The 12,691-nt window shown below is 40.5% G+C and overlaps 1 protein-coding gene across 4 annotated transcripts in view; it reads right to left on the minus strand.

Moving 5' to 3' along the window:
* The window catches only part of ZBTB7C (zinc finger and BTB domain containing 7C), a 69,790-nt gene that overhangs the window by 23,975 nt on the left and 33,124 nt on the right, over window positions 1-12,691 (minus strand). Inside the window, exon 1 of one of the 4 annotated variants that reach the window (XM_069746603.1) lies at window positions 7,131-7,341. The exons of the other annotated variants lie outside the window; for them this stretch is intronic. Within the exon in view, the coding sequence (XP_069602704.1) occupies window positions 7,131-7,195 (65 nt within the window). The 5' untranslated portion in view covers window positions 7,196-7,341. Of the gene's footprint in view, window positions 1-7,130; window positions 7,342-12,691 lie in introns of those variants that run through there. 4 annotated transcript variants of the gene reach the window in all.

The following is a 12,691-nucleotide window of genomic DNA, read 5'->3' on the forward strand; positions in this document are numbered from 1 at the left end:
CCAAACCTGTTTATTCTTTTTGGGGGAAATAATAAGGGTAAAAACGTCTCTAAGGCCTCAATCGCACGTTGGATCACGACCGTAATCTCAGATGCTTACCAAACTGAGGGGATTTCTCCTCCAGCAGGTCTATGTGCCCATTCTACACGTGGGATATCTGCTTCCTGTATCGAGAGGGCAGGAACATCATTAGAGCAAATCTATAGGGCAGCAACATGGGACAGTGCTGACACTTTCTGCGAACACTATAAACTTGATGTACTGTCTGGTCAGCAGACCGCTTTTGGTAGGAAAGTTCTCCAGGTGGTAATCCCACCCTAAGGAGGTGCTTTGGTACTCTCCAGGGTGCTGTCAGGAGGGACGTCCTGGAAAATAGGCATTAGACCTACCGGTAATTATGTTTCCAGGAGTCCATCCTGACAGCACTGGTAGTCCCTCCCCCCCGATTTGTTGATATGTAATATGATTCTGTCATTATTCATTAAAGTGTTATTTGCATTTTCCATGAGGTGGTTCTTGTTACAACACTGAGGAATTGGGGGTGGGACATGACCTTTAAACTCTCGTGTGTTTCCTGTCCCGGCAAGGAGGAGGACGTCCTCCAGGGTGCTGTCAGGATGGACTCCTGGAAACATAATTACCGGTAGGTCTAAAGCCTATTTTCCCAGCCGCCCATATACACACCCATGAAGAGGAGGGTCAGGGCCATATTGAGCTGAAGCCCTCTTTTCAACACACTGAGTTTGGAACATATGGGGGGCATATATTATGGCGGTTGCACCAAAATGTTTGTTGTAAATATCTAAGCCAAATTGATCAATGTTTCACATCATTTAATAACCCATTTTTTTTAGTTCCCGTTCACTAACTTAATAAAAATTATGAGACAAGGGGGCATGTTTAGTCTTTTGTCTAAAAGTACAACATATTTATGACTACATTTCTACATAAGTCACTTTTCTAGACAGGTCATAGTTGTCTTTAAAAAAAAAAAAGAGTCTTCCTGACCCACACCCCTAGATGGCACATTCCTTATAGATTGGGAGAAACCTACCAGTCATTGCTGGGGTTCACCTGGTGAGCTGAAGATCAGGGTGAACATATGGATCGAAAGTGATGGTACAAGGGACAGTGTGGACCACACCATGGAGTAAGTTGGGTGGCAGGCAGGCAGGCAAGCACAGCAGTACACACCAGAAATCACAGACCCAAAAGTGTAGGCCAACACAGGAACTGAAAAAGTATAGCCAGTCCAGGAATTACCGCAGCGTAATGTGAACAAATGCAGAGGAGTTCATTATACTTACAGCAGCTGAAGTTTTTTTTTAGAAAACAAATGGATAGCCGTTGGTAGCAGAGATGAAGAGGCAAACATGTGCTGTATATAGAGAAGATGCACTTTGATGCAAGAGCGTTTGAAGTGTATACAAGTTCAGATAACAGTTTGTTATGCTTACAGCAGATGAAGGGTTAATCAGCAGGTCTGAACCAGGAAGTAGAGGCAGGTTACAGGAATCTTGCAGGAGTTTGCAGAGATGATTGCAGCAGAGAACTGGATGTTTGCAAGTTCCAAATCACATGGTAACTGAACATAAAGCTTACTCAATACTCATACTTGTGGCCTAGCTGGAAATACAAGTGACCCCTGCCCATTAGTGCCAGTGCAATAATCTGAGGAGCTTGAAGACCATATTGTATAACGGCCTATCGTGGGGTGTGAGACAGAAAAACCTTAATAGATGTTCAATCAAGAGATAACTAGATAGAGCATAGAATTGTTATACTGATGTTGTGTGATTTGTTACTTTATACTCCATTGTTAAACATTCGTTCTGTGATAGTAAAATGAATAGCTTCAGTTGACTACTTCCACATCATCATTATCTTTGTTGTTGCATCCCAGTAATCTGTTCACACATATATCAGCTGTAAAACCGCAGCCTGTGTCTGATCCATTCCGTCCGTGGTTCCGGCAGGATGGATCAGCTGACAGATTCCCTTTCAGGTGGGACATTTGATAAATGTGGAGTGACAGATTTATCACAAATTTTGCCGTTTTTCGTTAATGCTTTCTTGGAAAGTTTCTTTTTTTTACCCTCAAATGTAAAAAAAAAAAAAGTGAAATTTCCTGTTTGTTAAGACCCTAAGTGCCAAACAATATAGCTGGCATGACCGGTCCAAAGGAATGGTCACCCAACCCCCACATGGCCTTGATTACCGTGATGCACACCCCATTTTCATATCCCTGGTTAACAAGACTAATGCACGGAACTTGAAACTCTTGGATTCCAAGGAAAACTTCATGACACACATCTACTAGTTGATATATACTAATGTTTTCTCAAATGAGAGCCCCCCCCAGGTATCAGGACCTGGATACAACTGCTAACGATGTGGCTTCTCTTTGACTTGACTAGAAGATATTGGTAGTAACCCTTCTATGGAGCCATAAGGTGGCCCAACTTTGCAAGAAACATGGTCAAAAAGTTCATCTGAAAGCCTCATTTACTAGTGATATAGGTGAATATAAGGGTTAAAGTTTCTTTTATCAGCCGAATTGAGGATCATTTTGAGAATTAGAAACGTTCCGGAATGGCTGCGAACACTCTGCGGTGCCTGTCATTAAGATCAGTGGCCCTTCCATTGACCCGCTCTTCGATTTTTCATGTTGTATAGGAAGAAGATGTTCACGGGTCGATATTTAATTGAGAAATAGAAGAGGATCCTGTTTATTCAGTATATACAGAACACATTAATTGGCGATGTGCGCTGCCTGCAGCCATTGTCCTGGTTAACCTTGATATATCGTAGATCAATACAGCAATAAAAATATAGCCACTTCTCCTGGAATAGTAGAAAAGTGCTCAAGGAAAGTAATTGTTTTGTTAATCTTAGGCTGTGTCAGGCTCTGGGGAGACATTCGTTCTAAGTCGCAGACACATGATACTCCGGCTCATCACACTCCCACGGCGAAACAAAAAAAAAACGGGAAAGCAGGAAAATATTTATCCAATTAGTGAATATTATGGTTCTTGTAACAGAATGTATCAGGTAGAATTCCCTTAAAGGGAACCTCAGAATTAGAGGCCGAGAATGGAGGTTATTCTGCTCCCTCTGGAGACCCGACAAACCACTAGTAAAGTAAAAATGTAGATTTATTGTCCACGCGTTTCAGAGTCCACCGACCCCTTCCTCAGGACAACCTGGGTAGATTGCGAGCTTTTTAGGTGTTGTGTCACACGCAGCCCTATTATTTGAGCAGTTCTGTTAGTTCTTTACTAATCATTTATGTTGGATAAGAGCCTATTGCGGTCTTGCATTTCTTTATAGCTTAAAGGGAACCTGTCAGCAGGTCTACAGGCCGCCACCACAAGCTGACCGCGGTTTTAACCAGTACAAGACTGGATGATTCCTTCCCCCCAATTAATGAAAAGATACATTTTCGTTGTTTTCCCGTCCACCTGCTCTAAAAGCTCTAGATTTTTTTTATGGATATTTAAATATTTTTTTTCCTCTTTCTTTCATGATAAGTAGGGTCTAATATTCTTTTAATTTTGTATATTTTAATACTATTTAATGGCCTTCAGCTCAATCTCGGGACATGGTGACTTGATGGATAAACAATCTGTAGGAAGAGCGATTTTGTACAAGCTTAGATAGGTCCGCCAGGGTCTTCTCTGCCATTATCGATCTTGTAAAAGCCTAGATAGGTCCACCAGGGTTTTCTCTGCCATTATCGATCTTGTAAAACCCTAGATAGGTCCACCAGGGTCTTCTCTGCCATTATCGATCTTGTAAAACCCTAGCTAGGTCCACCAGGGTCTTCTCTGCCATTATCGATCTTGTAAAAGCCTAGATAGGTCACCAGGGTTTTCTCTGCCATTATCGATCTTGTAAAAGCCTAGATATGTCCACCAGGGTCTTCCCTGCCATTATCGATCTTGTAAAACCCTAGCTAGGTCCACCAGGGTCTTCTCTGCCATTATCTATCTTGTAAAAGCCTAGATAGGTCACCAGGGTTTTCTCTGCCATTATCGATCTTGTAAAACCCTAGCTAGGTCCACCAGGGTCTTCTCTGCCATTATCGATCTTGTAAAAGCCTAGATAGGTCACCAGGGTTTTCTCTGCCATTATCGATCTTGTAAAAGCCTAGATAGGTCCACCAGGGTCTTCTCTGCCATTGATAGTATCAAGTCATCGGGTTGCTGGTCTTCCTCTTCGCCTTGTTCCTTCTATTCTTCCCACCATGATGTCCTTCTCCAGTGATGGCTTCCTTCGCATAATGTGTCCAAAGTAGACAAGATATTGATAACCTCCTTCTCCAGCACCAAATTGGAGGCAAAAAATGTCTGTTTTTCACATTTTTTATGACCACTAAAATACATTATAAATTGTGTTCCCAGCCCTTTGTATACAGGGATCAGGAAGGTGAGGATGGTAATTAACCATGTCTGCCTTCCCTATGGAGTGCGGCAGTCTCTGACAGCCAGCTCCCGGATCTTATAGCTTTATAATGTTGTGTAGCTGCTTACATTGCAAAGATGTTCTAGAATATTATTGCAAAGTACTTTGCGGACCAACCTGACGTTTTAAATCATTGGGCGGTCCATAAGGAGTTGACAAGCGGCCGTATACTAATTACAGAGAAGTCAAACTAGCTCCTGACTGCTGCAGCCGATCACATGTGGGACCAGCTAGAAAGAACGCACGAAGACCTTCATGGCAGCTAATTAGCATGGGTGATGCATGCACAGTGCTATTTGGTAATTATTTAGACGTCCGTATGCACCATTTCCAAATACACACCGTGACCAGATCTTGGCAGACTCCTAGGTATATATGACGCCGGTCCATGCATGACGGTGCATACTCAGACCATAGTAGACAGGACTGATTTTGGCCTTAGTTTTATAATTAATTTGCTATTTTGAGAATATTTTAATATAAAAATATCCAATTAGGGGAGTGTAAGTTAAAAGCATGGAATTAATAGAGGGGGGGGGGGGATTCATTGTTCAGGAACCTGGTTTGTTGGTCGGTTACAAAGTGTCTCTCACAATGGAGGACCTGTCCTGCTCTGCTTTACTAAAAAAAAAATGCATTGGTGTGAGTGGGCACTGTGTAATTCTACATTTCTCCTATGTTGGTGCTCCACGGAAATTGAACTTTAAAGGGAATCTGTCATTATTTTCCATGTAATCCGACAACAGCACAACGTAGGGGTAGAGACCCTGATTACAGTGATGTGTCGCTTACTAGGCTGTGTGGCGGTTTCAATACAATTATCGGGAGGAGATTATCACTACAGGACTAGGTGTCTTGTGTCTTCAAATTATTCCGCTCTGCCCTCACCTCTCGTTCACAGCTTTCTGCCTATGCATAGTGTATACAAAAAGTGACCAATCAATGGTGGGGGCGGGGTTATACAGGGCTCAGCATTCCGAGCTCTGCTAGATCCTCAGTAAAAAAAAAAAACTGTGATTGTATCACAGTGGCAGCAGCAGACTGGCAAGTGACACATCGCTGGAATCAGAGTCTCAGCCCCTACAGGATGCTGCTCTCGGATTACATAGCAAACACCCGGTGACCCATTCCTTTCCTTACAGGTTACAGCTGATAGTTGGGGCTCTAATCAGGTCAACATTTACTGCCCAAATAAAACCATCCCTTTAATAAGGCATTACAATCCCCAGCTATTACCTGGAAATAAAATGGCGTCTTGCTATGTAATGCTTACTTTGCCCTGTGGTGGCGCTGCAGGGTTATTGAAAAGTTACTGCTTGGCACCCCCATATCTTACAGGTAATTTGTTTGGGTCCCAGCATATTGATGGAGCGCCCTTTTAATAAAAAAGGACATTGTCAAAGCAGACGGCTCCGTTGTTGCAGAGTTATTATAAACGTGTTGATTTTCTTTTTAAATTGTGTTATAAACAGAAAATGAAATAAATCCAATTTTTTTTTTAATTTCTATACTCTATACTATATTTTTCGGTTTGTTCTATATTCTTGAAGCAACCCCCCCATGTAATAATTTTGGTTGGGGAGGTGTTTATTGCTGTCTGTTCTGTCTTCACTAGAGGGCAAAGCAAGTACAACGGTAAAGATATTAAATGCCGAAACACTGCCAAGAAGAAGAAGAGGAGGAGGTGGAGGTGGCAGCGGCGGGGAGACAGAGACAGGCAGAGGCAAGAGGAACTTGAGGGCATCAATTAACCCATCCAATGCCATGATAAAACAAGTTGACTACTTATATAGGACGATAGAAAGAAATCTCCATTATATATATAGAAGTCTCAGCATCAATAATGAAAAAGGATGAGAAATCGAAGGACAAAATCTGGACTAATTTAAGAGTTTCCTAATTATTGGCTAGAAGTTAATAATCACAGATTCACCTGGAGCTTTTGGCCCAACATATAGGAAAACTAATACAAGTCATAGGCTTCCTATGTATTTTTACAGTAAAATAAAAGGGATAAAATTATGTTAAATTCCCCACTTTAGGTATGGACAAGTCTAGCTTTAAACCGAAAAAAAAAGAACATCGTCAATATATCGGCAACAACAAGCTATGGTGTAAACACTGGGGTACTAGAGCCGTCAGAAGGAGCTTTAGGAATTCGGCACCCAGTTAGTCCTATTATTATGGGTCGAGATTCCAGTTTAATAAAAAAAATAGTTTTCTTTCCATTATAATCAGACTGGCAATCCAGAAATATACCAAAAAAATGTACATTATTTTACTAAAATGCAAAAAAATAAAGTTACTCCTAGACAAAAAGTATCAAGCGGTATATATTGGAACGTATGGGATGTTTTGGCAGATCTGAAGCTAACCCTTAGAAATTTGCAGAAAACGACTCAAAAATGCATTATCCTTCCTTACTGCAGATGTACAGCGCAGATGTTACAGAGCCGAGTTTGTCATTTTGCACAATATGTTGTCTAGAAGACTGTACTCGATGTTATCTCAGAGTTATCACAGCCAATACCACCCCAAAAAGCTTTTAGACCCATTGGGATCTGCTACGTCTACACCCATCTTACCCCCTTTTTCTCACTGTGCCCCCAGCATTGCTTCCATGATTTGCAATAGGATTTCTTAATATGCAGATAAACATACGATACCTTGGTGTGTCTGTGCTGCTGGAGTTATGACCCCATTTGAGCAGATTATTGCAGTTTGCAATCATTGGGTTCAAAACACTGCAGTCAGCGCTGCAAACAGTAATCCAAAGCAAGGAACTGACGAGACACCCAGTCCCCTAGGGTTAGACCGTGCTCCAGACGAGCCTGAGAGTTTGGCTTCTACTCTGGTCTCACCACCTACTAAACAACTCTACTAGTCCCCCCCACCCAACAACATCAGCACGTCACATCTGAAGGTAAAGACCAACCCTTGTGTCTTCATTCAGAACTTGGAATCCGGGCCAAGAGTGTGATTGTAAACCTGCCTAATAGCCACACCCGAGCCAATAATCAGAGGGCCCAGCCCCAGCTTTCCCTGCTAATATGTCTGCTACACAAACACTTCTGGGTCTGTGCTATGCCCACTGTTACATAACCCTGAACTGGTCATAGGATCAATATATACGTGAACTATACCTTATACTATAGTCTTGTACATAGGGGCAGTATTATAGTAGTTATATTCTTGTACATAGGGGCAGTATTATAGTAGTTATATTCTTGTACATAGGGGCAGTATTATAGTAGCTATATTCTTGTACATAGTGGGCAGTATTATAGTAGTTATATTCTTGTACATAGGGGCAGTATTATAGTAGCTATATTCTTGTACATAGGGGCAGTATTATAGTAGTTATATTCTTGTACATAGGGGCAGTATTATAGTAGTTATATTCTTGTACATAGGGGCAGTATTATAGTAGTTATATTCTTCTACATAGGAGCAGTATTATAGTAGTTATATTCTTGTACATAGGAGCAGTATTATAGTAGTTATATTCTTGCACATAGGGGCAGTATTATAGTAGTTATATTCTTGTACATAGGAGCAGTATTATAGTAGTTATATTCTTGTACATAGGGGGCAGTATTATAGTAGTTATATTCTTGTACATAGGAGCAGTATTATAGTAGTTATATTCTTGTACATAGGAGCAGTATTATAGTAGTTATATTCTTGTACATAGGGGGCAGTATTATAGTAGTTATATTCTTGCACATAGGGGCAGTATTATAGTAGTTATATTCTTGTACATAGGAGCAGTATTATAGTAGTTATATTCTTGTACATAGGGGCAGTATTATAGTAGTTATATTCTTGTACATAGGGGCAGTATTATAGTAGTTATATTCTTGTACATAGGAGCAGTATTATAGTAGTTATATTCTTGTACATAGGGGCAGTATTATAGTAGTTATATTCTTGTACATAGAGGCAGTATTATAGTAGTTATATTCTTCTACATAGGAGCAGTATTATAGTAGTTATATTCTTGTACATAGGAGCAGTATTATAGTAGTTATATTCTTGTACATAGGAGCAGTATTATAATAGTTATATTCTTGTACATAGGGGCAGTATTATAGTAGTTAAATTCTTGTACATAGGGAGCAGTATTATAATAGTTATATTCTACTCCTACTGCAGGATAAATTCTATATCAGAAGTGGTTGGAATTAATAAAATTGTAAAGTAATCCAATTGTATGAAATCTTTGGGTATTAGCTCTATATAGAAATATTGTCATTTACTGACCGCAAGCAGAGAAGTTGAAAATGGTGAGAAATGAAAATGAAAGGTTTATTTGAATGCTATGAAACTTTTTATTATACCATGATCAGAGCTTATGTATATAAAATCTAATAAAAAAAAAAGACAAGCGAAAATTATCTCCTGCAAATAATGTAATAATGCGGTGCTGGCGCCCGGGTGATCACCAGGGAGTGATAGGTTTGACTACAGGGCAGAGGATGACGCGGCGTATTCTAGTCTGATAATAACAGGACCGCAGTGTAATTTTCCTTCATTATCACCACAGCTAAGAGCACATCAGCGTCAGATGTCAGTGACAGGTTACATATTCAGCAGCTTGTCCATTAGCACATTAGACGTGGATGATAGATGAAAATCCAGGACATGCAATGGCGCACGCGTTGGTGCTAAACGGTTACATAAACCCAACATTTATCTCTACATGTGGATTTCACACTTGGATCTTGATTTTACCCTCTCTATTAATATTAGCCGTGAATTACTGACCAAGGAAATTATTGTTTTTGATAATTAATTCATCATTATCAACCATCAACTGAAAATAGAAGGTTTTTTTTACGCTTTTTTAAAAACCTTGGATGTTTCTTAAAAATGCATGCGTGACGTGTTATCTCGTGAATTATCCTTTTTTTTATTGATTAGCACGGTTGTGTCTGACTTTGCAACTTCAATCTATTGATGTCAACGTGGCTGTAATACCACACACAACCTGTGGACAAGTGTGGCGCTGTTTTTGTAAAAAAAGAAAAAAAAAAAGTAGCCATGTTTTTCTAATCTTGGTCAACCATCTCAATGTAAATCATAAAGTCGCCCCCAAATTTCACAGAAAAGGGCGAGGTTAGTGATCTGTAACCTGCGGCTGTCCAACTGGAGCGAAACCACAGCTGGCCACAAAGCCTCTGGCTGTCAGGACATAGTGGGAGTAGTTGTAGTTTTGTAGGAGAGCCATTAACTGAGCCAGAAGGTGACTGTAGGCAGTCAGGATGCAGTATTGGTAACATTGTATCTCCTGATGAAGCACAGGCGAAACGTTAAGGCAGATTTACTAAGCTGCATGCTCCAGAAGTCTAGATGAAAGGGGCTTTCCATTATAGTTATGTCTCCCCTATCAATACTTTTTTCTGTCCTCTTCAGTTTTGGGATTTTGCTCAACAATGTGTGCAATGTCTTCAGTTAATTCATCATTTGCAACTTTTTGAAATGTTGACTTTTTTTTTGTGCAAGGCTATTCTGCAGAACAAAATGTCCTTGTTTTGCCCATGCAACGTTCTAAAACTTATCGTTGAGGGTCCTAACAACACAGGAACATGTCCTTAGCTTATAGGGGACCTGCCATCAACCAAGAGAATAGTAGTTAATCTGCAGCTGCACAACATTATAAACATATTATGGGATCGTTCACACGAGCGATGATTGTCTCTTCCGAGAGAATCTGATCGATAATGGTAATGACACCGGTCTCAAACTCTGATTGGGGTCCGTTTACAGTGATCTCGCATGAGACAATCTTATCACAACTATGGAGAAGATGGAGAACTTAATTTCTCCATCTTCTCCATTGTTTGTGTCCACGGATTTCGGACTGAACTTTGACGCAGTCAGATGTTTTACATGCATCCGTAGACTTGAATGGGTGCACGTGATCTGATTTGCAGAATCACTCGCAGCGTGCTACCATTCTATTCTCATACCGCATTGGCGTGAGAAAAAAAACAAAACGCAGATCTGCACAGCCCCGAAGAATAACATTGCTCCGAGTGCGATCCTATAAAACATCGGATAGCATTTGGCCGTGTTTTAGGCTTGTGTGAGATTACCCTAACTGGAACTTATTTTGAATATATATATATGTATATATATTTTTACATATCACTATCTTTATTAGAAAACAAAGTGAGTGATTTTGCAATTTTCACACCGGCCACCGGGGCGTTATTAGACTCCTACTTCCTGTTCTTTTCAGGAAGAGTTTACAGCAGTTTCATTATCATCAGAGGCAGGATTACAATGACCAATAACATCTATATACACCTCTGATAACGCAGTATCCAATTATCACAAGAGGTGATTTTCATAGATTCCGCACCCTTCACAATGATCTTTGCACACGCTCATTAGATGCTTCGAAACAAAAGATATTGCTGCTAATATTCGTGTGGATTTCCTGAAACAAAAGCAAGTTAGTCTAAAAAAAAGCAAATGCCTAGTGCGAAATGTGCAAGATTTCATAATTTTATTTATTAACACAGATTGTGATATGGAAAAAAAAATGCAATCTAACACAAAAACCTGATTTAAACAATAGGCTATTTTCAGATAATAGCGTCCCTTTAAGAGAACAAGTAACCAAACCTTACACCTGAAAATCCTCATTTCATCACCATGTTCCGAGACTTGCGCTATCAGGTTTATTTGCCAGAAACTAATCTGCTCTATAATGATGATATATAATAGGTGGCAGCAAGAAATAAAAACTGGAGCCAAATTCACTGCCCCTGATTATGCTCTCCTCAATATTGCAATCCCAAGAAGAAAAAGTCGTGGATTTAAGGAAATCACAGGATGGAGACGTTACTCATCTGCAAATGATGGACAAATGGAATCAAGATTCTCAAAATATCTCAAAGTATTCAGTCTTTAGTATGAGCAGAAATGCCGGCACTTACAGCCTCGGCTGCTATCAGTGAAGTTGCTAATAGTCGTCTGAGGAAGGTTCTGCCGCTGAATATACTTGGGCAAATCATCAAGATCCACTGCTGGCAGCTCCTGTGCAATTTCTGAAGGGATATAAGACAAGTCCAGAGATGCCGCAGGCCATGGTACCACGTTTAGGTCACACAAGCCGCTCACAGTGGCAACCTTTGAATTTCAAATTTCAACGTTCTAAGTCCCGCCCCCGCTTTTCCCAGGACGGCCCCCAAGGAATGCTACATTTCCTAAATATGTTTTTAAATGTTTCTCCGTCTAACATTGTAACAAGAATTAAATGAAAGTGTTGTGTAACAGCGAAGGACAGATTATAGACTGAGGCAGACAAATTTTCAAGCCTTAAAGGTGATCTCAATATATCATGACACCGCTGAGACAATTAATTTGCTGCTAAGGTCACGTGTTCAGGTATAACTCGGTTGTCGGGGGGCATAGTGCTCGCATGGTAGGGATAGCACAGAATTTAAACAACAGGTATGTAAAGGTTTATTATTTTTAGTAATTTGGAGGATTAAGGATGGGGGCTTCGGTTGGGTGTGGGCGGACCCCTATAATTCGGGACCCCTGAGCTATGAAGATTCATATATGGTCCATTACTCTATTAAGTTTGTAATTTTAGATCCAAGTACATATCACCGTCACAAAACAGTTAATACAGCTGTATTATTTTATATTGAATTTTATTAATTATCCCCCCCCCCCCCCGACACCGAATATAAGGAATTAAAGGAAATCTATTGTTACAATATTACTACCGAAACCAGTGTTACGGCTGTATAGGAACCAGTAAAACACTTAAAATGATACCCGTCTTGTAGCTATCTGATGCGTCATTGCTGAGAAATATACAAGCTTTGATACCACATGCAAATTAGCCTGTGAGTGCAATGGGGGCGTGTTCATGAGTCTATTAACACGCCCCCAGTGCATTTCCTGGCAAATATGCATGTGGCTTCAAAGCTGGATTTCTCAGCGCTAACGCATCGGATTGCTGCAAGACTGGTATCATTTTAATTGTTTGACTAGGACCTATCCATCCGTACCACTAGATCGAGCAGTAAAATAATCCTGACAGGTTCTCTTTAAACATGAAGCTGTGACAGATTCCTTCGTAGGTACAGAAATCATCCAGTCCTGCTCAGGATCTTCTTTCTCGCTTTGATTCCTTTCCACAGCCCCACAGGGCGACAGACTTTGCAGGGAGGACAATGCGGCCCCGGGTCTCCTCCTTCCCGCA

The sequence above is a fragment of the Ranitomeya imitator genome, chromosome 1 (assembly GCF_032444005.1).
Source record: "Ranitomeya imitator isolate aRanImi1 chromosome 1, aRanImi1.pri, whole genome shotgun sequence".
NCBI lineage: Eukaryota > Metazoa > Chordata > Amphibia > Anura > Dendrobatidae > Ranitomeya > Ranitomeya imitator.